Source organism: Ursus arctos, unplaced genomic scaffold (assembly GCF_023065955.2).
Source record: "Ursus arctos isolate Adak ecotype North America unplaced genomic scaffold, UrsArc2.0 scaffold_6, whole genome shotgun sequence".
In the NCBI taxonomy this organism is placed as follows: domain Eukaryota; kingdom Metazoa; phylum Chordata; class Mammalia; order Carnivora; family Ursidae; genus Ursus; species Ursus arctos.
In genome coordinates this window covers 86,624,406-86,649,139 of record NW_026623078.1, presented here as the reverse complement: position 1 = coordinate 86,649,139, position 24,734 = coordinate 86,624,406, and the positions used below count along the sequence as shown (strand labels likewise).

Sequence of the window (24,734 nt, the reverse complement as noted above, 5' to 3'; positions counted from 1 at the left end):
AACCAGATAGCCATTGGGGGGAAAAATAGATCCATTCTTCACATCATACAGCAAAATAAATTCTAAGTGGAAGAGATTTAAATGTAAAGACACAAAACCAAACAAGTAGTAGATGAAAACATGAATTCCTGTAGAACCTGGAAGTTAGGGAAATTGTACTAGGACTCAAAATCAAGAAACAGTAAGAGAAAACAGTGGTAAATTTGACTACACAGAAATAAATAATTGTGTGATTAAAAATGACATAAAGTAAAAAGACAAATGACAAACGGGGAAATATTTGCAACTCATATTACAGATATCATTTATAAAATTAATGTATAAAAAGTTATTTTAAAATTAGGACTTTATTTTCAACAAACAGTGCTTAGACTATTATTGAATAACCTTATATCAACAAAATGAACCCTAACCCTTACACCACACCATATATAAAAATTAAAAGATATCATCCACCAACTAAAAAAAGGGGGTGGGGAGGAATAAAATATATTTATCATCAACCAAAATGCAAAGTAGAAACTTCTAGAAAAACATAGTAAAAACCTTAGTGACCTTGACTTTGGCAAAGACTTATTAAATAGGATACAAAAGAGCATGACATTTCAAGGAAGGAAATCAGTGAATAGGACTTCATCAAAAGTTTAAACTTTTGCTCCCCAAAATGAAATAAAATGAAAAGGGAAAGAACAACCTGGGAGAAAATATTTGCAAAACATAAACCCAACAAATGACCTGTAGCCCATCCTACAAAGAAGTCCTACAACTCAATTAGAAGACAAATGACCCAATAAAAAATGGGCTTAAGATTTGAATGGACACTTCACTAAAGAATATATTGGCAAATAAGAGCAAGAAATGACACTCAATATCATTAAACATTAGAAAAATGCGGGGCACCTGGGTGGCTCAGTCAGTTGAGTGACTGACTCTTGGTTTCAGTTCAGGTCCTGATCTCATGGGTCATGGAATCAAGCCCCACGCCCAGCTCCACACTTAGTGGAAGTCAGAGGGAGAGGGAGAAGTAGACTCCCCGCTGAGCAGGGAGCCCAATGCAGGGCTCGATCCCAGAACCCTGGGATCGTGACCAGAACCAAAGGCAGACACTTAACCGACTGAGCCACCCAGATACCCCAAGTCTATTCCTTGTAACCATTTCTCTGTTACCAAATTGCTTTTTATAACTTGTACAGTTGCATCAAAAAAGACTCTATAGGGCTTATTTTGTAATGTATTAATCTTAAACAATTGATAAATTGGTGCGTTAAAAATATCTGCAGCTTGGAGCACCTGGGTGATGCAGTCAGTTGAGTGTCCGACTCTTGGTTTCAGCTCAGGTCATCATCTTAGGGTGGTGGAATTGAGCCCCACGCCAGGCTCTGCACTCAGTATGGAATCTGCTTGAGCCTCTCCCTCTTCCTCTGCCCCTCCCACTCGTGCTCTCTCTTTCTCTAAAATAAATAAATAAATCTTTAAAAAAATATATATATATATATCTGCAACTCATGTCACAAAGGGTTAACATAGTAGCACTTCTAAAACCAGAGGTAAGAGAACACCAACTAGGAAAAGAAGCAAGTCCCAGACAAATAAGTGAAAACAATGCTTAAATATATGAAAAGATGCTTGACTTTGCCCACAAAGATGCAAAAAGAAGTCACACTGAGATGTCCTTTCTTCTCAGATGGGCAAAATTCCAAATATTTAACAAAATATTTGTTTACAAAGTTGTGAGGAAACATCACCAGTGGGAATGCAAGATGGTGCTACCCTATGGAAGGGAACTAGGCAACACACAGCAAAAACGAATTACCTGGGTGGCTCAGTCAGTTAAGCATCTGCCTTTGCCTCAGGTCATGATTCCTGGGTCATGGGATCGAGTCCCACGTCGGGCTCCCTGCTTAGTGGGGAATCTACTCCCTCTCCCTCTGCCCCTCCCCCCTGCTTGTGCACAAGGGCTCTCTCTCTCTCAAATAAATAAAATCTTTAAAATGAAACAAAACAAATGCCCACTGACCAGACAATTTGTAGGAATCTATCTCAGAATTAAACAGGGAAAACTATGCAGAGACCTGCACAAAACTATTCATTGTAGCACTATTTTTTAATGATTTTATTTATTTGTTTGAGAGGGAGAGAGAGCACTTGAGGGGAGAGGGTCAGATCCAGGACTCCAGGATCGTGACCTGAGCCAAAGACAGACACTTAACTGACTGAGCCACCCAGGAGCCCTGTAGCACTATTTTTAATAGCAAAAGACGGGAAACAACCCTCACGTCCAGTAATTGCAGACTAGTTGAATACACTATTGTAGATTCACACAAGAGGGGGAGTATACCACTGCAAAAAGGAATAAGGAACATTCCTAGACGCTGCTAATGAGAGGTCTCCAGCATACAGTTAAGTGAAAAAAAGCCAAAATGCAGAACAGTAGGTACAGGATGCTATTGTTCATTGAAATTTATTCAGATTTTTAAATAAATTGTTACCAATAGGGAGAGGAAGGTAACAGGTTGGTGGGGACAGGGAGAGAAGCCAGACTTCTCTGAATGAACTTTGTTTTGTAGACTTGACTTTGGAGCCATATAAATGTTTTACGTAATCATAAAACAAAATTACATGAAAACCTGAAAAATTTGGGGAACCTGGCTAATTCAGTCAGTGGATCATGTGATCTCAGAGTTGTGGGTTCGAACCCCACGGTGGGTGTAGAGATTGCTTAAAAATAAAATCTTTAAAAAAAAAAAAACCCTGAAAAACTTAACCCTAAAGAGCAAAAGCAAAATGAAAGGAACCAGTATACAGAGTTAACCCCACAGAAACAAATTATTTTAATTTACTTTAAAGCAGAGTAATATACTAAATGGGTTCTATCCCAACAACAGAAAGAACTACAAAAGAATGTTAGACTATTTTCAATAATCATACTGCTAGTAATGATGGCATTGTTATTCTGACACAATTATATATAAATAATAAAGTAGTAATTGTGTTAAGATAATCAGGATCCAAGATTTTTATTTTTATTAAACATTTTTATTTAAATTTGATTAATTAACATATAATGTATTATTGGTTTCAGAGGTAGGGGCCTGTGATTCATCAGTCTTATACAATACCCAGCGCTATTACATCACATGCCCTCCTTAATGCCCTTCCCCCAGTTACCCCAACCCTCCACCCCCACCCCTCCAGCAACCCTCAGTTTGTTTCCTGTGATTAAGAGTCTTTTATGGTTTGTCTCCCTCTCTGGTTTCATCAGGATCCAAGATTTTTAATACAATAGAAAAAGAGATACAAATATAAAGAACTTAATAACCACCTAGCCCTAAATTTGAATTTGAAATATCAGTGTGAACTCATGATGTATTTTTACATTAAAATTTTTTCGTAGCTTTGTCCTCTGAAAAGACATAGACATAATGACCAACCTGGTGGCAATGAGCACTCCTAGAGCCCCAGCTGTGTACTCCAAATGCCATTTCCCACTGGAAAGGACTAGGGTTTCTTGAAAAAATATGCTCACCCTAGGGATCCAGGTATTATGGGAGACGAGCTTGGAATATCTTGTCTTATCAGAAATCAAGTAAGTGATCAATGATCACAGGGCTTGCATCAGAAAGACTCAGGGTGTACATAAAGAGGCTTCTACTAGCCAAAGATGCAATGCTTATTAATTTGAAAAACTGTAATGGACTAAAATACATCAAATATGTTAAAGTCTTTGAGTTCAAATGATAATAGAAAGAAACATACCTAATTGGTCACCTCTGAAGAATGACAGAAAACCAGTTCATTATTCTGAAAGCTCGTAAACAAAGGCAATAATTAAGCATTTAAACTCGCCTGTCCTGTATGAATGCCAAACAACTGATAGGGGGAAGTCTGTCTTTCTGGAACTGTTCCCACAAATGCAGAGGGTTATCAATACCAGAATGTCACCATTTTGCAAACTCTTAATGAAACACAGCTAGGCAGTGAATGTTCCTGGAAATACACAATGCCCACTTATGAAGTAGTCTTGTGTGCCAACGCAAAATCTAATTAGTCTCCACCTCTAATTTATAGGAACTTCTAGTGACAGAAAGACACCACAAGGACGCAAATGGCAAAATCCCAAATATGAGAAATTCCACAGGATGCATGACCAGACTTTGATAAATTTCAAAGAGGTTTAAAAAAAAACTGGGAGGAAGTTATAGATTAGGATATTTAACCCTTAGGCTCATTGCAGCACTATTTACAATAGCCAAAATATGGAAGCCGCCCAAGTGTCCACCTACTGATAAATAAAGAAGATGCAGTATATATAATATACACAATGGAATACTACTCAACCATAAAAAAGAATGAAATCTTGTCATTTGCAACAACATGGATGGATCTGGACACTAACGCTAAGTGGGATAGGTCGATCAGAGAAGGACAAATACAAGTGATTTCACTCGTGAAATTTAAGAAACAAAACAAAGAAAGAAAGAGAGCCAAATTAAAAAGCTGACTTGACTACAGAGAACAAACGGGGTGGGGGGTGAAATATGTGAAGGGGATTAAGAGTACAATTATCTTGATGAGGAGGACTGAGTAAGGTAAGGAATTGTTGACTCACTCTACTGTATACCTGAAACTAATATAACGTTGCATGCTAACTCTACTGGATTTAAAACGCTAAAAACAACATTCTAGTTAAAAAAAAAAAAAGATAAAATGTAAGTCTGTCGACCAAATGCATTGTGCAATCCTAGTTTTGATGGGGTTTTGGAATATAGGTGATGTTTGGTGGGGTGAAGTCTGGAGCCGACGGCCAAGAAAGAATGCTTGAGATGTCTCTGGTGCAAAAAGGTGATTTATTAAGGCAAGGGGAGAGGACCGCGAGCAGAAAAAGCTGCCCTGGGTTTGCGAGGTGTGGCTCATTATATACTTGGGAATTGGAGGAGGTAAGGAAAAGGGAGGTTTCAAAAGGAATTTTGTATGCTGAAGAAGACCAGAGGCCTTCCCATTGTCAAGCTAAGATTGTTTTTCCCTCTAGCGAGGCATTAACAGTAAGATAGTTGGGAGCTTCTTGGAGGCACATTACACTTTGCCTGCTTCAAGTATCTGTCAATGGGGTGCAGGTTATAAGGACGTTTAATTGTATCTACATTCCCTTCTGGAAGCTAGGTTATTGAAAGAAATGCTTCGTTCTTGTAAATTGCCAAGACTTTTGTAAACTGAGGGAGACTCCTGTCTTGCAGGATCGTGATCTCTAAATCAACTGTTTTCCCTTTAGGGCAGCCAGGAGTGCCTGAGGAATGTCACATACATCCCATATCCCACGGGGGGGTCGGGTTGGGGGGGGTCAGCTTCTGCTTTGTCCTCAGCCTTCTGCTCATCAGTGTGAATCATGATTCACACAAACCGATTAAAAATAAACAGTATGAGACAGAAGACTGAACACTGGCTACTTCATGATTGATTATAATAAAGGATAATGGTTTCCTAATTACCTTTTTAAGGGCCTTTATGGGATTAGGGAAGGAAGTAACTAGATAAGGAAACAGGTCAAGAGACTGGTTATGGGTAACTGATCCAGGTGTTTGATGGACACGTGTTAGAACTACTTTCTATAAGAAGCTAAAAAGAAAAAGTAAAGACCGAGCGGGACGGTCCCCCCAGCGCACTTCATTTCTCTTCCCATCCCAGCACGCCCGCTGCCTGAGGTCATCGGAACTCCCGTCCTCGGGCCGCCAGGCTGCCCTTCCCCGGCGCAGGCTTCGACACCCCCCACAAAGCCCAACAGCAGCGCAGGTGGTCGAAGAGGCGCTCACTGTCACACGTGACGACCACCGCCAAGCCCTCGCCGGTCCCGGGGCACAGCACGAGAAAGCACGTTCAGGCGGGGGTGATACCCGGCTTGAGGCGGTAGAGAGCCCGATGGGGACAGAAGCCTGAAACCCAGGGAAACACCGACGCAGGACAGGCGCTGGGGTCCAAACACAAGCTTCCGCAGGACCGCCGGAAGTGCGGTTCGTGCAAGGCCTGGGCGCGGTGTGGCCTCTCTAGGCGCGCCGGAGGTCTCGGCTCTCGGTGGCTCCGGCGAGCGCAGCCGAGCTGTCAGTCAGGAAAATGGCGCCGGCGGGGAAGGCGGGGCCGACGGCCGCACTGGGGGATGTCGCACGCTAGGACTGGTGGCCCGGGGGTGTGGGCGGGGACTGTGGAGGCGGGGCTCCCCGGGATTGGCGGATGCGCAGACGAGGCGGGGCGCCCCCTTTGTCTGAGTGCGTTGCGGGCGTCCGTCCCTTGGCGCGTGAGGCTGCGGCGTGGAAGGTGAGTCGGGGGTGCGTGTGGGCACTGACAGGCTGAGACCCCTGCCCGCACGGAAGCCGGAGCCGGGCGTCCTCGTCACGGACAGGGCACTTCCTCGCAGGTACGCTCCGCTCCCGCCCCTGGCGCCGGTTCCCTCCTCCCGCGGACGCGCAGTGGCCTCCTCTCCCTCCGCAGACCCGCTCTCAGCCCCCCAGCCCCCCAGCCTTCCGCCACACCCCGGTCCCCTGGCTGCTCCTCTCACCTGGGCCTCTCCCGACCCCCACCCCTCGGCCCCTGCCACGCCCCGGGCCCCCCCTTCCCCTTGACACACCCGGCCCCCCGCGACCGGGGCCCCGGGCCCCCACCCCCCCCCGCCCCTGCCACGCCCCGATCCCCTCCCCCCAGGCCGCGGGACACTTCAGAGCCCCCCCCGCGACTCCCCCGTCGTCCCCCCCCCCCCCCCGCGGACTGTGAGCCCTGGCCGAAGTTGCAGGGATGCGGCGGGGCCTCGGCGGAGAGGACCGGGCGCGATTGCGCCGGGGAGGGCCGTCAGCGACCCGCGTGCCCCGGGCTCGCTCTCGAGGGCTCCCAGAATACAGAACCGGAGGCTGAGAAGCCACCGGACCCCGCGGCCGCCGGAGCGCCGCCGCAGTTCGCAGTCAGCCGTGTGTCCACGTCCGAGCGGCGTTGGTGTCTCTTTGGCCAAAAGTACTTCCTAATTTTACGTTCTTCCTCGGTGTTTCTATTCGTGCTGCCTTTTCCCTCTTACTTTGTAAGACCTCTTTTTTAATGAATGAGACCAATCTTTTCCAACATGGTTTGCGAATATTTCCCTAGTTTGTTGTTCGTTTTTTCACATTTTAATAGAAAATAATATGCATTTCTTAAAATGTAAACATGTGAGAAAAATATGAAAAGTGAGAGTCGTCGTCGGGAACAGCCTGCCAGTGTGCGCAGAGGAGGCACTGGCTGGTTTGCTTTACACCCTTTTCCGGATTTTGCGTGCGCTTTTTTCCGCTTCTCGAGTAAAAGGGAAGCTCCAGGGCAGAGGGGTGGCGGTGCTCTACCGGCCAATACTTGTTAGATTTTTCACGTAAAAACTGTCTTCGTGGCCTTGGTTCCATCAGCTTTGCACACCCGCTGTCTCCGTAGGGTAGGCTCGGAGGTGGAGTGAGGGGGAGGTTGGGGCCTTAAGATTGGCCTCTTCGCATTATTGTCACATGAATGTTTTAATTTCCGTTCCCCAATGATTGGTGAGGTTGAAACTCTTCGTGTGCCTTTGTGCTCCCCCCCCCCCGCTTTTTTTCTTTTTTTTTTTTTTTTTTTTTTTGCCTTTGTATTTCGTTTGTGATCTGCCAGTTCATACTCTTTTCCATATATCTGAAAATATTCTTCACAAACTGACATTTGACTCCAGTTATGGTGTTTTGTTCTGGTTTGGGGTTTTTTGAAGAGATTTCAAGTTTTTAATGGTAAAATATTTACTCGTAAGGCTTTTGAGCTTTGTTATGTTTTAAAGGGGTTTTCCCTTGCCAAGATTATTTTTAAAATAAACCCTTGTTTTTCTCTGGTACTTGTGCAATGTTGGATCCATCTGGAATTTATTTTGGTGTGGGGTGTGGGGAATCCAGCTTCATTTTTTTCTCTATGCTGTTTCTAACACCACCTATTGAATAATTCATCTTTCCATTGATTTAGAAAACCACCTTTGTCATACTTTGGGTCCGTTCTGGAATTCCGTGGCTTTGATGTGCATAAGGTCTTAATTTTCATGCAGAAGATCTGGAAGTCTCTGCCCTATATTTCTCCACCTGAAGTAATAAAAACTTATCTGTATTTGCATTCAAGTTCTTTTTATAAAATGTAATTTAAAATTTCAACTCTTATTCATTCATTAGCTTAGTGGATTCATTAGACTTGTAGTATTTGATATGAGATGATCTAATTTTTTATTGCTATTTTTTTTTTAATCTCTGCCTTCATCTGCTTTCTGGGAGATGTGTTCAACTTTATGTACAGGCCTAATTTTACTTTTCCTAAAGCATTTGACTGGTCCTAGCACCATTTACTGAATCATCTTTCCTCAGCAATTTGATTGCCTCATCTGTTTTCCATTTGTTTATACAGACTTGGCCCTCCCTGCTCTGCCCCATTACTGTCACCCGTTTTCGTCCAGGCCCACTTGGCTCTAGGCACCTTGGTTTTGTGGATACAGTGAGAATTTACATCTTATTTCTACAGTTTATTTTAAGCTTGTTTCTTGTGTCATTTGTGACCAGAATCTTTCCCCTATGTATTCTCTGACTAGCTGTTGCTGGTGTGTAGGAAAGCTATTGGTTTGGATGCGCGGTCATTCACTGTGAAAGATTGCAGGGTTGTGCTTTGTGTTCACAAGCCGCTCGAGGTGCCTCTTCTGAAGATGCTTCCACCGTGGAGGGCAGGGTATTCCAGCAAGGAACCCCGTAGGTGAGGATGGTGAGGATAGAGGGAGGGAGACGCTGGGAGCCGCCCACGCCCGACCAGGGACTTGGAGTGTGCCGGTCCTAGCCTGTCACTGGGTGAGGTCTTCGGAGGGTAGGCGTGCGTGTTCTTTTACATCAGGCCCTTGAGGAATTCAACAAGGCGATAAGTTCCTAAAACTTAGCTTACGGAACAAAATAATAATAAACATTGAGATTCTGAGCTCTTTGTGTCTCTGCAGTCGCTTCTTTAGTTCCTGTCTGTGTTGCTGGCTGCTCAGTCATCACAAGAGCCAGAGCCTGCTGGGCACAGAATGTCTCACTGCAGCGTGGCTTCTTTCCCGTTAAGCATCCAGTGCTGCTGAGAACATTGATCTGTTCTGCTTTTGTTTGGGTTTTTCCCTGAAGAGATTTCCAAAAATGAAATTCCTGCATCTGAAGGATGCCTGTGGCTGATGGATGGGTGGGCACTGTGCAGGCACCCAGAGTGCTGCGGTTTGTACGTGGCCCTGCGTTGGGGGTGGCATGGCCTTCTTCACAGTCTGTTCCGATACTCAGTGATGGTGATTCCGGCTCTGGGGCCATTTGAACAGGACTGGGCATGCCCACCTATTCTCCCTTCCTTTCTAAACTCCTGTGTTGGGGCGCCTGGGTGGCTCAGTCAGTTAAGTGTCTGACTCTTGATTTCAGCTCGGATCATGATCTCAGGGTCGTGCGATCAAGCCTCTCATTGGGCTTCGTGCTGAGTGTGGAGCCTGCTTAAGATTCTCTCCCCTCCCCTATCTCTCCCTCCCGTTATTTAGAAAGCAAACAACAAACAACTCCTGTGTTTTTCTCACAGAGCAAAGCCTGGAAGTGGGCATCAGAATCATGGCGGTCAGGGTGGAGGAGAGGGTGGCTTATTAAAAGCCGGTTTGGGTAGAGAGCCTTTGTTTCAGTGCTTTTCTAGGACTCTCCGCTTCTCCCCACACACCCCCAGGAATCTTCCCCTTTGCCCTCTCCACCCACCTCCATGCCTCACCCACAGTGACAGCCTGGTTTTTTGAGCTGATCTAATTGAATGAGCCCAGCAGCATCTGACTCTGCACCTTGCTGTCCTCTTGTTGCCCACAGAGGAGGGCCGTGATCTCCCTGTTTTATAGGTGAGGACAGCACACACACACACGTCTTGGCCCTGGAGGCATTGTTTCTGAAGGAGGACGTTGCTTTCTGGTCCCATGGTTTCAGTTACCCTTTGACTATCTCATACAGCTTAAATCTTTCTCCCGGGTTGCATGGCCTGTGTGTGGAAGGACTATGGGTTGGCAGTGGCACCATCCTTGAGCCTGTGTCCATTCCAGGGGAGCACCCACTGTCTAAAGGTATATCTGATTCATCTACATACTGCCAGGGGCCTTTCCTGAGAAAGAGTGTGAAGTATGGCCTCATAGCTCTTTAAGTTCATTCGCTTACTCGGCAAGCATTGGGCTGCTGGGACGCAAAGGGAGAATGAGGACTCCGTGACGCAGAGGCCCTCAAGGTTGGGGGGTCAGGAAGGGCTCCAGTGAGAGGGTGATGTGACCAAGCACCAGCAGAAGCGCAGGAGCCTCCCTAGCAGAAGGGAAGGCCAGGAAGGGGTTGAAGCCAAGGACAGTGTTCCCACAGTGGGGGCATGGGGGGGGCAGGTCCACAACCCTGCTGCAACAGGGCCAGGTTCTGGGTGTGCTTGGAGGGTGGATTAGGAGTGGGGTGTGAAAGAGTGAGGAGGAGGGGTGACCGGGTGGCTCCAGTCTGTTGAGCTTCCAACTCTTGGTTTTGACTCAGGTCATGATCACAGGGTTGTGAGATCAAGCCGTGTGTTGGGCTCCACACTCAGTGGGGAGTCTGCTTAAAGGTTCTTTCACTCTGCCCTTCCCCCTGCTTGTGTGCACTCGTGCTCTCTCTCTCCCTCAAATAAATAAATCTTTAAAAAAAAAAAAAAAGCCAGATGCCTCTTGGGGTCAACCGTACCCATCTCCAGCACCCACTGGGGTGGTCCTGAACGGGGTTCCTATGGGTGTTGAATCCTAGCCCGGTTGCAGTGGGGCCATAGTGCAAATGACTGTGCTGCCTTGCACCAGGTTCCCAGGAACCAGGGCTGGATTATCCACGAAGGTCAAATCCTCATGCAAGTGAGGATTGATGGAGGCCCTGGGTGAGGGAGCAATGTCCAGGAGACCTAGTGGGGACTGAGTTGCAGGAAGACAGGGTGACCAACTATCACCACTGCCAACAGCGGGCAAGGATCTGGCCACATGGAGTCATAGAAGACCCTGACCCAGGGCCGCTTTGGGGTTGGGGGGTTGGAGACCACTCATGGTGAGGCAGCTGGACAAGGCCATGGGGAAGATGACTGATCATGAGAGATGGCAGGTCTGTGGGCTGTTCGAGAGGGTGTGGGTGTCAGATACACCACCAAGAGGGCAGGAGGCAGCAGGTGGTGGCAGGACTTTCTCATCATTGTTCTGAGACCTGGTGAGGCAGCCCCCCCACCCCGATTCTTCTAAATTTTATTCTTACCTGTTCTCCAGCTTCTGTTGTTCATATGAATTTTAAGGTAGTTTTACTCCTTTAAGACTCCTGTTGGAATCTTAATTAGAGTCCGTTGCATTGACACAGAAACACACACAGATTTGGTCGGAATGGGCATTCTTGCCGAACAGAGTGAGAGGCCAGCCTCTCCATCCAAGGCTGCTATCGTGTTCCTCAGAGGCAGCTGCAGTTAGGGGTTCCATGTGTATATTCCCAAAAGTTGTTTATGCAAACATACATCTAATGTTCTACAAAGAAAATGGGGTTGTAGTGCTTCCTGACTTCCTGCCCCAAGCCTTCCCTTTAGGCAGCCCACAGTGCGAGGTATCCTGCTTGTCAAGGTAATCTTGTACCACTTTTCCTAGAGTGACCTGCCTGCTAAGTGTCTGTGTCCCTGTTGCAGACCCCATTTGACACCCCAAAAGATGCGAGCCCCATTCCCCTGTTAGGAGAGCTCTTGGTCCCCCCCCCCCATTTTTTCCAGTAATTTGAATATGACAGACACCTCCGCTTAACTTGTCCTGATATGTCCCCAGCACCTGCCCACCACCAGGCCTCCCCAAGGTGCTCAGACCAAATCCCTGGGTGACTCTGGACTTAATCTACCAGAATCAACCATGTGTCATACCTCCGTTGCCAGTCCCTGGTGGAGCCACCATGAGACTGAGGCATCAACAGGCCCACAGGAGTTATGGTCAAGTGAAACATGAAAGGCCTGGGGTGGGGTCCCCACAAGAGTGTGGGCCTCAAGCAAAACCATCCATTCTCAGCCTGTCTTCCCTGGAGATTATCTCTGGAGGCAGCCCGGCCTGGCACCTACACCAGACCTGATGACCGCTTGGCACCTGTGAATAATCTGGCACCAGCCCTTGTGCATGGACTGTGGGCCTGAGCAGGTGGCTCCAAATCCTTGTTAGCTTCCCAGCTGACCATGAGGACCACAGGGTCTGCAGAACAAAACCTTGTGGCTGGAGCCTTGGGGTACACAGGTGTCTCCAATCATCTCAGATGGGATGTTCCTGGGCTCATAGAGTCCAGGGACCATGATTCCTGAACTGTGGGTAAGAGTCGGCGGGGGGCGGGGGTAGGGCTGGACTCCCAGAACTCAGGGTCTGTGAGGGCAAGGCTGGACCGTTCATGTGCTCCCTCCTCTTCCTCAGCTCTACAGGCTCCTCTGACTTCCATCTTCCTCAGAAACCTCAGGGGATCAGGCAATGGCAGCAGCCAGGCTCCTGCCACCACCAGCAGGACCCCAGGTGAGCTGCCCCCGAGGCCTGTGCAACACCCCTGCATTTCCTCACAGCCCTCCCATGCCTGGGACTACGGTGGTAGCCTGAGTGTCCCTGCATCTCCTGAACTCTGTGGCCCCTTCCTGTTACCCACCCCCCCCAAGCTGTCCATATGTGTTTTCCCTACCCCCCAACCAAGGGCATCTCCACTCCCCCCACCCCACAGTGCTTGCACCCATTGCATCTCAGATGTGGAGATTTAGCCCAACCTGCAGCAGCCCGTGTCATTCCAGGCCAAGCTGACCTTTGAAGATGTGGCTGTGCTCCTCTCGCAGGAGGAATGGGACCGCCTGGGCCCTGCTCAGCGGGGCCTCTACCGACACGTGATGATGGAGACCTATGGGAACGTGGTATCACTGGGTATGGCTCCTCAGCAGGCCTCTGCTGTGTCTGTGTGTTTGGCCAGGGTTGGGGGCCCTGCAGTGGGGGCTTTGGGGCTGCCTCCAGGTATTCAGCTCTGACAGGGTAACCAACTGTCCACCACTGCCAGCAGTGTCTGTCTCAGTGCCTGCAGGTCACTCAGGTGGGGTGGAGGTGTTCACAGATACTGTGTTGACAAAAGGCCTTCCCTCCCATGAGCAGGACTTCCAGGATCAAAGCCCAATGTGATCTCTCAGCTGGAGCGAGGAGAAGAGCCATGGGTCCTGGATGGGCAAGGGGCTGAGAAGACTAGGGGCCTGGGGAGTGGCCATTCAGGTGAGTGAAAGGAGCTGGCCCTCCTTTACTTGGGGCTAATCAGTTCTCAGTGGCTGTGGGCACTGCTAGGTGATAAACAGCAGGAGTAGCTTCCACCTGGGGCCTCTTCTGGCTGAGGAGCCTTCGGGCTTGACTCTGAATTGCACTTACATGTGTTGTAACAGCAAATGAAAGAAGTTCCTACTCTTGAGAAGTGTTTTGTTGTCCCTTCAACTCTCTTTTCCTCTTGCAGACAGCTACAAACGTGACCACACGACAGCTTGTATGCGACAAGACAGTTCACCCTGTCCGTGGGGTAGGTGTATGTCTCATCTTTTTAATCCGTACAATCCCTGCAGGTGTTAATGCTCATGACTGACCAGACTGTAAAGAGATCTCTGGGGTGCTCCGATGCAGAGTGTGTTCTTGTTACACAACACATACAGTCTCTACAAAACTGTGGGGAGGGGTTTTCTAAATTAAAAATGTGTTTCGGTGGAATTGTTTTTTTTCCCTTTTTCTTGTCCCATGTAAAACATTCTTCCCTAGTCTGTACTTGAAACAACTGAAGCCATCATTCTGAAAGTGAGGGCTCTGCTTAGGTCAGCTCCTGCACCACGTAGGCCCAGGGTGGCCTGGCCTGGCACTGACAGCAACCTGAGCCTGTCTGTGAACATGAAAGTTTGGTCATGCGTTGTTGATGCCATGGATGGTTGAGTGAGTAAGCTCCTGTACGGTTGTTTTTTAACTTACTAAAGTTGTCTTGCTCATCTTGTTACTTCAGCATTAGGGAAGAAACTACCTATTCAGGAAACTTCAAACAGTAGAAATGATACTTTTCAGTGCAAATGGGTAATTATTTCTTCGGCTTACTAGCTTTATTCTATGACAGTGAGGCTTTATAAGTCAAAAAGCAACTAACCTGTGTTTCCTAGTTTAAAAAACACATAGTATAGCCTTTTAAAAATAAGATGTATAAAAATTTTATTACATAGATGACAGTAAATCCAGATTTTTTAAATGAAGAACCTATTAGTGTTACCATTTTTGAAATAGTATACGCTTAATAACTGCTCTGAAGAGAATAAAAAATACAGAGAGATCCAATAAGAAAAGTGGGCAAAAAACTTGAACAAGTTTTGGTAGAGGAGGAAAACCAAAGGGCCAATGAATGTGAGAGAGCGTGCTCAGCCTCATCACTCATCAGTGAGGTGAAGTCAAACCATAAGACTGACCGTGTTAAACCCTCAGAGTGGAGGAAGCGGGAAGATCTGACTGTCGAGTTTGGGTGAGGTACAGGGCGGCTGAGGGGTGTGAACGTGCACGCGCACTACGGAAACCAGTTTGGCATCTCTAGCGAAGTCGGACATACAAGTCCCTGTGCCACATGTTCCACTCGTAGGGTTACAGGAAGGGTGTTTGTGTGCAAGCGCCGAGAAACACACAAGAATCTGCATGGAAGCTTCGTGATAGAGAAATGGGGAATGACACACATCTCCAGCAGCAGCAGAACAGGCAGTTGAACAAACGACAGTGTTTCAGTGGAAAGGGACATATTGTAGTGACGATGGGTTAGTAACTGCTGTGGATCAGTATGACGAATCAGGAACACAGTATGAGACAGGAAAGCAAATCGAAGAAGACCAGGTACCATGAAATTATAAAATCTCAGAAATATGCCTAATTAAGTTATTGGTTAAAGATACAAATTTCTGAGATAAAGCTATTTAAAAATAAAACAAAAACAAAGGCTTCTACTTTCAGCCAAGATGGAGTAAACAGATGGAGTTACCCTCTTACTTGAAACAACCTAAAAACAAGATACATGAAACCCTAACTCTCAAGGTGTTGGGCTTCATCCTCTCAGTGGAAGCCGGTCAACGAAGGAAATTCATCTCCGAGAGACAGGGAATAAAGGGGTGATCCCTACAGTTGCCCCGCTCGCAGTGTGAAGAAGATCACGGTGCAGGGAGGGGAACCCTGGCAGAGCCCAGTGGTCTCCCAGACTTGAGGACACATAGGCAGGAGTCCAGAGATACCAGGGAGGCTTGAAGTCCCACAGAAGAGTCCACTCGACAAAGAGAACTCTGCAGATCTTCAGGGAAACCCCTTGAGAATTAGCACTAGCAAGGAAACCGTCCAGTGCCGGGAAAGAGCCCCCCCTTTAGAAGGAGTAGCAGCTACGGTAGCCAGGATTTAAGAAGGTCTTCATAATAGAATGAATGTTTGTGCCCCTCCCCCACTCATCTGTGGAAGCTCTAAACCCCAGTGTGAATGTACTGGTAGATGGAGCTTTCGTGGAAGTAATTACGGTTAAGTGAGGTCAGAAGGGTAGGGGCTTGATTTGCTAGAATTAATGTCTTTATAAGAAGAGGAGGAGAGACCAGGGCTCTCTTTCATGGTACACACAGCCTCCCAGACCCCTGCCCCGTGATGTACACGCCCGACCTGCATTACCCCCAGGGTTGTGAATATGGGTTTTACTCTTAAGACTATGTTAGGTTCAGCTTTTGCCTTTAAGGGATGGAGAACACTTTAAATATGGATCTGGAGGTCAGAGACAGAAGTCAGATTCAAAGAATGGGAAGGATTTGGTGCATCACTGCTACCTTGAAGGTGGGGGGACCACATGGCAAGGAAGCAGTTAGGAGGTAGCAGTTAGGAGCTGAGAGTGGCACAGAAACAGTCACCTTAGTCCCACAGCTACAAGGGGCTGAATTTTGACAACAGTAAGAATGAGCTTTGAAGTACATTTATTGCCCGAGCCTCCGCACAAGAATCCAGACGGCCACTTTATCTCGGCCTTGTGGTACACTCAGCAGAGAACTCACCTGTGCCGTATGGCCTACCGAACTCTAGGTGGTAAACACAGCGTCCGGTGCTCACACACGGCTGGGAATGCTGTCTGCTCCCAACAGCAAGAGTGGGAAGCCTGTAACTCATAGGGTCATCAATTAGAGAGCTAACTAGTCGGGGGAAAGAGCCCTAAGCACTGCTCTGGTTGGATCTGACAAAGTGGAAAGGCAGGAACCGTACATGCTACTTCAAAGTAACTTCACCAAGGATACTTAAGCTCTAGAATATTTCTTTTATTTATTTTTTTTAAAGATTATTTTAGAGAGAGAAAGAGCAGGGGGAGGAACAGAGGGAGAGAGAAACTGAAGCGGACTCCACGCTGAGCATGGAACCTGACAGGGCTCAGTCTCCCAACCCTGAGATCATGACCTGAGCCAAAACCAAGAGTTGGGCACTTAACCAGCAGTGCTGCCTAGGCGCCCCAAGCTCGAGGTCTGGAAATAAAAAATTTCCAGCATCAAACAAGGTAAATTCATAACATCTGACATCAGATAAAAAGTTACCAGACATCCAAAGAAGTAAGAAAATACAACCATAATTAGAAGAAAAAACAGTCCTGTTAAGCTGACCAGAAATGACATCAGTGATAGAATTGGAAGACAAGGATATTAAAACAAAATAAACTTATTCCATATGTTCAAGGACTAGAGGGAATACTGAGAATACTAAGTAGAAGCAAGGAAGATATGTGAAAGACCCAGATCTGATTTCTGGAGACGAAGACAACAGTGTCTGAGATGAAGAGTTCAATGGGTAAAATTAGTGACAGATTAGACATTGCATAAGAAAAGATTAGTGAAAACAAAGTCATTTAGAAACTACTGAAAAGGAAACAAAGACTACAGGAGATCAGTGAGCTGGGGGACAATCTCGAATAGTCTAATACATGTAACAAGCCAATAAAGCAGGGATGGGAGGGTCAGAAAAAATAGTCTAAGCAGTGATGGTTGAAAACTTTCCAAATCTGATGAAAAGTATAAACTCACAGATCTAAGAAACTCAACGAACCCTCTCCATAATAAACGAATAAAATTACACTAAACTATATCACAACCAAAGTAAGTGTTATAGCTGAGATGCCGACAAAGGAGATAAAATGGAGTCATGAAAAGTAACTTAATTGTTTTTAAAGGAGAAAGAGAAGAGGGAACAAACCACGGATGTTTAGTGACTGCTCTAGGGTTTCCACTACACATCTCACCAGCGTGTACCTTCCAACAGTGTCAGCACCGTCTCACAGGCAGTGTAAGACCATGAGAACAGTATACTCCGGCATTAGTCCGCGTAAGCTGTCATGACAAAAGGCCACTGATGGAGTGACGTAAACATCAAAAATTTGGTTCTCACCGCTCCGGAGGCTGGAAGTCCAAGACAAAAGAGCAGTTGAGGTTTTGGCGAGGGCTTTCTTCCTGGCTTGCTGGTGCTCACAGGGCCTCTTTGTGAGCCAGTGAGTGCCTGGGGTGGGGGAGATAGGACATGAGTAAGCTCCCTGGTGTCTCTTCTTACCGGGCACTAATCCCATCATGGGGGCCCCATCCTCGTACCTCCTCTAACCCTAATCATCTCCCAAAGGCCCCACCACCAAATACCACATGGGGGTTAGGGCTTCAACATGTAAATTGGGGGGTGGGGGGCGACACGAACATTTGATCCTGTTCCTCTGTCCCAGATTCTGCGATTGTGTTGTCATAAGTTCTGCTCTTGCATATGTTATAAACCCACAGTGTGTAATATTTTTTTAAGTTTATTTATTTATTTAAGTGATCTCTACACCCAGCACGGGGCTTGAACTCACCACCCAAGATCAAGAGTCGCACGCTCCTCCAACAGCCAGCCAGGTTCCCCAGCACATAACTGTTTTCGCTCTGGACAGTTCTCTTTTAGAGTGATTTAGAAAAACCTTTTTTTTACATAGTCTTGTATATTTAACCATTTCCAAAAGCCTTTATTTCCTTGTGTAAATCCAACGTTCTGTCGGGTATATTTCGGCAGCCTGAAGAATTCCCTTTAACATTAGTTTGGATTTGATTGTTGGGTGTTTTCTCCATTGGTGTTTGTAAATTGACCAGTTTTTCTGCACTTTAAGGATGTCCGTCCCTTGTCTTTTGACTCGTTTCTGATGGTGAGTCTGCTGTAACTCTTAGATTTGCTCCTCTGTGCCATGTGTGTTTTTCTTCTAACTGCCTCTCGGGTTTTCTTTTTAATGTTTAGCAATTTGAATATGATGTATCTAGGTGGTATTTTAAAAGTTTGTGATTCTAATATCTTGAATCTGTGTTTTGATGGTTTCCATTGTTTTTAGAAAAATCTCAGCCATTCATTTCAGGTATTTTTACTTCTGTTCTCTTTCTCTTCCCCTTCTCTTTCTCTCCAACTATATGCAGGTTAGGCCATTTGGTACGGACCCATACCGGTTTTATTTTTATGTTTCATACATTTCTGTCTCTCTCTCTCTCTCTTTTTAAGATATATTTATTTCAGAGAGAGAGAGTACGAGCTGGGGGCAGAGTATGGCAGGCAAAGAGAGAATCAGACTCCCCACTGAGCAGGGAGTCCATTGTGGGACTCGATCCCAGGACCCTGGGATCATGACTTGAGCCAAAGGCAGACACTTAACCATCTGAGCCACCCAGGCGCTCCTGTCTTTGTGGGGGTTTTTTGGGGTAATTTCTGTTGACCTATTTTCAAGCTCACTTGTCTTTCTCAGCTGGGTTGGGTCCACTGATGTACATATTAGAGGCATTCTTGTATTGCTGTGTTTTTCACATTCAGCATTTCCAGTTGGACTGTTAAAATATCTGTCTCTCTGCTGAAGCTCCCCTTCTCATCATTCGCATTGTGCCGACATATGGGTCGTCTCTCATTCTAGTTCTGTGATCACTTAGTCTCTTAACTATACATGTGATGCAGCTTCTTTCTCTTGGGTATCTCATAATTTTTTATTGAATGTTAGCTATCATTAATTAGGACAGTGGAGATAGAGGTAAAAAGTGTATCTGTCTGGAAATGTAGCCTGTCGGGGCGCCTGGTTGGCTCCATCAGTTAAGCGTCTGCCTTGGGCTCAGGGCGTGATCCCGGGGTCCTGGGATCGAGCCCTGCATTGGGCTCCCTGCTCAGCGGGAAGCCTGTTTCTCCCTCTCCCACTCCCCCTGCTTGTGTTCCCTCTCTCGCTGTCTCTCTCTCTCTGTCAAATAAATAAATAAAATCTTTTTTAAAAAAGGAAATGTAGCCTGACCTACGAGGCTGATAGTGTGAAAGCCTGAGTTGGTCTAGTCAGGAGTCGGGCTGGGCTCTGTTGTCCCCACAATTGCCTTCAGTGCATCACTGGATTTGCATCCCTGTGGCACCTCCTTGTGCGTAGGGTGAGGACTTTCAGTCTTCAGATGTGCCTACAGAAGAGGGTTTTCTTCTATGCTCTTGCCCCCACCCTGGCCGTAGTATGCAGTTGCTGGTTACTCGGGGCTTGCCGGCCTTTTGGGCGGGGCTGGGGGAGAGGAGAGATTGCTCCACTGTCCCGGTCTATCCTCAGTTTTCAGCAGGTGTTGTGTCCCTGGGTCGCAGCCCTTCCCCTAATTGAAGCAGATTTCTCACTACTGGGCTTGTGATCGTTTCCTGCCTCTTCCTCAGGAATGGAAGGTAGTTTTCTTTACTCTTCCCAGCCATGGGCATTTTTATCTGTGCCCTAAAATGAGAAGTTCGCTTTCCCTTACACAGTGACGTGCAGCTTTTGTCCTGTAGAGACGGGTTCCGGTGGGTGCTTTTGCTCTCCTTTTGTAGGCCTAAGTCACCAAAGGAGGCTTCCTCTGGACCTGCCGCTCGGCGAAGGCCACAGACATGAGCTCCTGTGTCTGTGGCTCCCCGGAGTTCTTTGGAAATTCATTAACGTTGTAGCCAGGTGCTTCTTACTTGTTTGGGTGGTGGCCTGTCTTCCGTCTTCCTCTCATCTCCCTCTCTTCCATCATGGGCACATCAGTGCACCTGTCTCCCCATGCAGGCACCTGTCTTTCCTTAGGCTTCGGGTCATTTGGTTGCCATCATGACCTCAGCTCTGTGATAGATTCAAGAAAGTTACAATTTTTAGATTACCTGACTTTTACTTGCTGTTAGGGTGGAAGTGATACTCTTTCCAGCTTTCTCCCTCCTGAGGGAATTCAGTTAATATGTAATTAATAATAAGTGTAATAATTACATTATTTTACATAATGTATAATAATGGTGATATTAACAGTAAAGGGACATGGGAAATGTAACTGGATTGGTCAGTGTATCCACCTGACTTTGTCAGACTGGGGTGTGTGTGCTTCTGTTGGTCATGGTGAGGAGCCCTCCAGTGCCCCTGATGAGCAGGTGGCGCTGGGGGAGAGGGACATGGGGCAGTAAGCTGTCCCGGGGCACCTGGGTGGCACAGTCGGTCAAGCACCTGACTCTTGGTTTCAGCTCAGGTCACGATCTCATGGGTCTTGGGGTCGAGCCCTGTATCAGGCTCCGTGCTCAGCATGGAGTCTGCTTGTGGCTCCCCCTCTACCTCAGCCCTTCATCCTTTCTCTCTCTCTCTCAAAAATAAATAAATCTTTAAAAAATTAAATAAAAAACAGTGGTAAGCCTGTCACATGGTAGTGTGACAATAGGAACAGGGCTTGGACACTGGTGGGGAAAGAGGAAGATAAGGAATCAAGAGATGTGGATCCTGAAGGCCCACCAGCCACAAGAGGTAGGAGCTTGTTCTAGGAGAAAGAGCCAGATTCTCTTTTGGACTCTTGATGTGGATGTGCTGGTGGGCCGTCCAGATGGCCAGGTCTGGCAGCACGCAGAGCACCCGCCTGAGCCTGGAGAGCGCTGGGAGATAGTGCCGCTGATCTCGGGGTGGGCGTGGAGAGCTGGTTCATCAAGTCTGGGGTGCGACTCCAGCCTCCACAAGGAGGCCCCTCACTCGGGAGTCTCCCAGCTCCCCACTCCTGCTCTTCTCGGATGACCCTCTGCTTAGGGTTTGCTTCCATCCGGCTGCCACCAACTGCTGCCAGAAGTATTAGCTTCTGGTGTGTCTTCGCCCCTCCAAGGTGACCGTTACCGAGCTGTCAAAAGGCAACACAGATCAAAAGGAGCATATCTTATTTATTGACCACCTCGGCCCAGATCTTCCTCCAAACACCAGTCAGAAGTCCATCTTAGAAGGTCCCTTGGCTTTGTGAAGGGACCGCTTGGCTTCTGAATCTTTTATTTTTCAGGGGTCCATGTTAGGGTTCCAGTGGCCCATTATGTACCAGCTGTCTTCCCAGAGCAAGCTGTGAACTGATTAAAGACCAAAGCTTGTACCTCTATAATGCTGTTTCCAGCAGGGTGTGGGGACTTGGCAATATCCTTACACTAGATACAACACAGTGGGACAATGACTGGGTGCTGTCCAGCATGCTTTCTAATAAGACACCCCAGAATGAGACCTGCTTGCCATCTGATTGAGGCAGGGAAGGGCCACCACAGGCCCCCGTCCTGGGTCCTGCATCTGAACGTGAAGGAGCAGAGCAGAATATGGTTCCCTGAGCTGAGAGTGCCCAGTTTTTACCCCCATGAACCAGTGGAATAAGTTATTCCACCTCCCCTGGAGAGAAGGGGCACTGAAGAAGCAGTTGACACACGTGCACATCTGGATGCCATCCTTGCTGGTGATCTCGACATTGCTGGGTCAGCTGACCCCTCAGTACCTGTCATAGACCTTGAGCGTGTCTGTGAGAATTCTCTCAGATCTTCCTTTGCCCAGAAGGCTTCTTGTTCTGGAAGGTCCCTGCTGCTCCTGGCAGAGGTCTTCGGGAAGCCGGGGATGGCAGCACGGTGTTTGGAGTCGGCCTCCTAGGGTGCAGGGCTGAGATTGTTCACAAGGAGGCCTGGCTGCTGTCATGTGGAGTCAGCCTCTTGCTTCTGGCCCTGACATGGTGTCCGCCCCACCTGTTGAGTGTCCCTGATAAATATCACTCCATGAGCACAGCCCATCCTCCCAAAACATCCCTGAAGCCCCTTGCGAAGTCTTGGTCTTCTCTGACTGGCATCTTGTCATCTGAATGGCTTGGTCTCCAAGCTTTAAAACACTTGTTCTCAGGGGCGCCTGGCTGGCTCAGACGGGAGAGCATGTAACTTTTGATCTCAGGGTCATGAGTTCAAGTCCCACTCTGGGCGTAGAGCTTGCCAAAAAAAAAAGTTCACAGCACACCCTGTCCTCCCCCATTCGCAGCCCACAGAGTCCCCAACCCCAGCCTTCTCCGCGGTACGTGCTGCTGCCCTGAAGGCCACATTCCAGCCTAGGTGGGGCAAGACTCCCATTGCGTCTGTCTCCTCTTGCTTCCCGGTGCATTCTCCACGAAGAGGAAGCCGCACTTTCCGGTGTACAAGTCTTAGGGTCCTGTGTCTGTTGGACGTGCACACAAGAGCTCACACTTCTACCAGCTCCACACTAGGTTTTGTGTCCCTGTGTTTCTGTCAGGCCAACAAGGCTCCCTGCACTCACGGGTGGGTTAGGGTTAGATGATGGCCTCTGGAAGCTCTGTACATAAAGACTCCAGGGAGGGGCGCCTGGGGGGCTCATTTGGTGAACTGTCTCCCTTCGGCTCAGGTCGTGATCCCAGGGTCGGGATTGAGCCCCGCATGGGGCTCCCTACTCAGTGGGAGGTCTGCCTCTGTCCCTCTCGCTGCTTGTTCTTCCACAAATCAGTAAAAAATTAAAAAACAGAGACTCCAGGGAGAGAGGGACTCGGGCAGTATCGGGCTGCTAACTTGCTGCTCTTCACACCTGTCTCTCGAACCGCCCTGTCCGCCTGGGCCCGTTTCTAGTGACTGGGCAGGTCGTGAGCTTTCTGCTCCTCTGCCGCTGGGACCACAGCCCTGCTGGCCACGTCTGGTCGGCTAGCCACCTTTAGCGTGGCACTTGCTCTGCCGTTTTGAGTGGGTTGGCAGTTAACGTTTTTACTTTGGATTTGTTGTTTCAGAACATGAAAACAAGGGAGAGAACCAAAGTAGGGATTTGAGTCTGAAGCCATTTATTTCAGAGGAAGTATCAGTGATTCTGGGGGAAACCCCCGCGGGCTGGCTTGACCAAAGACGTCATGAGCGCGAGCAGAGCTTCGGTGGGAGCCCCGGCCCCGCCGGCCCGCCCGAAGCTCAGGCCTTGAGCCGGAGCGTGCCCCTGCCTCCGCATCAGGCCGTCCCCGGTGGGGAGAGACCCTACAAGTGCACCGAGTGTGGGAAGTGCTTCGGCCGCAGCTCGCACCTGCTGCAGCATCAGAGGACCCACACCGGCGAGAAGCCGTACGTGTGCGGCGTGTGCGGCAAGGCCTTCAGCCAGAGCTCCGTGCTCAGCAAACACAGGAGAATCCACACGGGCGAGAAGCCCTACGAGTGCAACGAATGCGGGAAGGCCTTCCGCGTGAGCTCGGACCTCGCCCAGCACCACAAAATCCACACGGGCGAGAAGCCGCACGAGTGCCTGGAGTGCCGGAAGGCGTTCACGCAGCTCTCGCACCTCATCCAGCACCAGCGCATCCACACGGGCGAGCGGCCGTACGTGTGCGCGCTGTGCGGCAAGGCCTTCAACCACAGCACCGTGCTGCGCAGCCACCAGCGCGTGCACACCGGCGAGAAGCCGCACGAGTGCGCGCAGTGCGGCCGCGCCTTCAGCGTCAAGCGGACGCTCCTGCAGCACCAGCGCGTGCACACGGGCGAGAAGCCGTACACGTGCAGCGAGTGCGGCCGCGCCTTCAGCGACCGCTCGGTGCTCATCCAGCACCACAACGTGCACACGGGCGAGAAGCCGTACGAGTGCGGCGAGTGCGGCAAGGCCTTCAGCCACCGCTCGACGCTCATGAACCACGAGCGCATCCACACGGAGGAGAAGCCGTACGGCTGCTACGCGTGCGGCAAGGCCTTCGTGCAGCACTCGCACCTGACGCAGCACCAGCGCGTGCACACGGGCGAGAAGCCCTACGTGTGCGGCGAGTGCGGGCACGCCTTCAGCGCCCGCCGGTCGCTGGTGCAGCACGAGCGCATCCACACCGGCGAGAGGCCGTTCCGCTGCGCGCAGTGCGGCAAGGCCTTCAGCCTGAAGGCGACCCTGATCGTGCACCTGCGGACGCACACCGGGGAGCGGCCGTACGAGTGCAGCCGCTGCGGCAAGGCCTTCAGCCAGTACTCGGTGCTCATCCAGCACCAGCGCATCCACACGGGCGAGCGGCCCTACGAGTGCGGCGAGTGCGGCCGCGCCTTCAACCAGCACGGCCACCTGATCCAGCACCAGAAGGTGCACCGGAAGCTGTGACGGCCGCCGACCCCGGAGCCCCGCCCGGGGCGGCTTCCGGCGAGTCCGCTGGGTGCCGCCCTTTGGCAACCCGGTGCCCCAGGTCACCCCGAAGAGACGCACTGAGCGCGTCCCTGTAGAAGAACCGTTCTCCCCGTGTCCTCGAGTTCGGTTGCACCGGAGTCACGCAGTCGTGGTGAATTTTGGTGAAGACGGCCATCGTTCGTTCACCCTGACACGAGACCATCTGTGTGAAGTAAGAAACTGAAGGAAGTTAAGACACAATAAAACTTTCTTGCATTCTAAATAAAGTCTTTTCTTAGAACATGACATGCCTTTCCT

General features: G+C 48.7%; 1 protein-coding gene across 6 annotated transcripts; it reads left to right on the top strand.

Moving 5' to 3' along the window:
* Positions 1-6,238: 6,238 nt before the first annotated feature.
* ZNF250 (zinc finger protein 250) lies at positions 6,239-24,722 on the top strand. 6 transcript variants are annotated; one of them, XM_044380239.3, is made up of 7 exons: positions 6,251-6,406; positions 6,773-6,993; positions 12,455-12,550; positions 12,817-12,943; positions 13,166-13,279; positions 13,512-13,574; positions 23,089-24,722. In XM_044380239.3, exons 3-7 carry the CDS (start codon positions 12,509-12,511, stop codon positions 24,411-24,413), a joined length of 1,671 nt encoding a protein of 556 aa, XP_044236174.1. In that variant the 5' UTR covers positions 6,251-6,406; positions 6,773-6,993; positions 12,455-12,508; the 3' UTR covers positions 24,414-24,722. The 6 variants fall into 6 exon arrangements, with proteins under 6 accessions (XP_026344620.1, XP_044236175.1, XP_057164142.1 ...); XM_057308158.1 differs by having other exon boundaries at positions 12,802-12,943; XM_026488835.4 differs by lacking the exon at positions 6,773-6,993 and having other exon boundaries at positions 6,239-6,406.
* Positions 24,723-24,734: the final 12 nt, after the last annotated feature.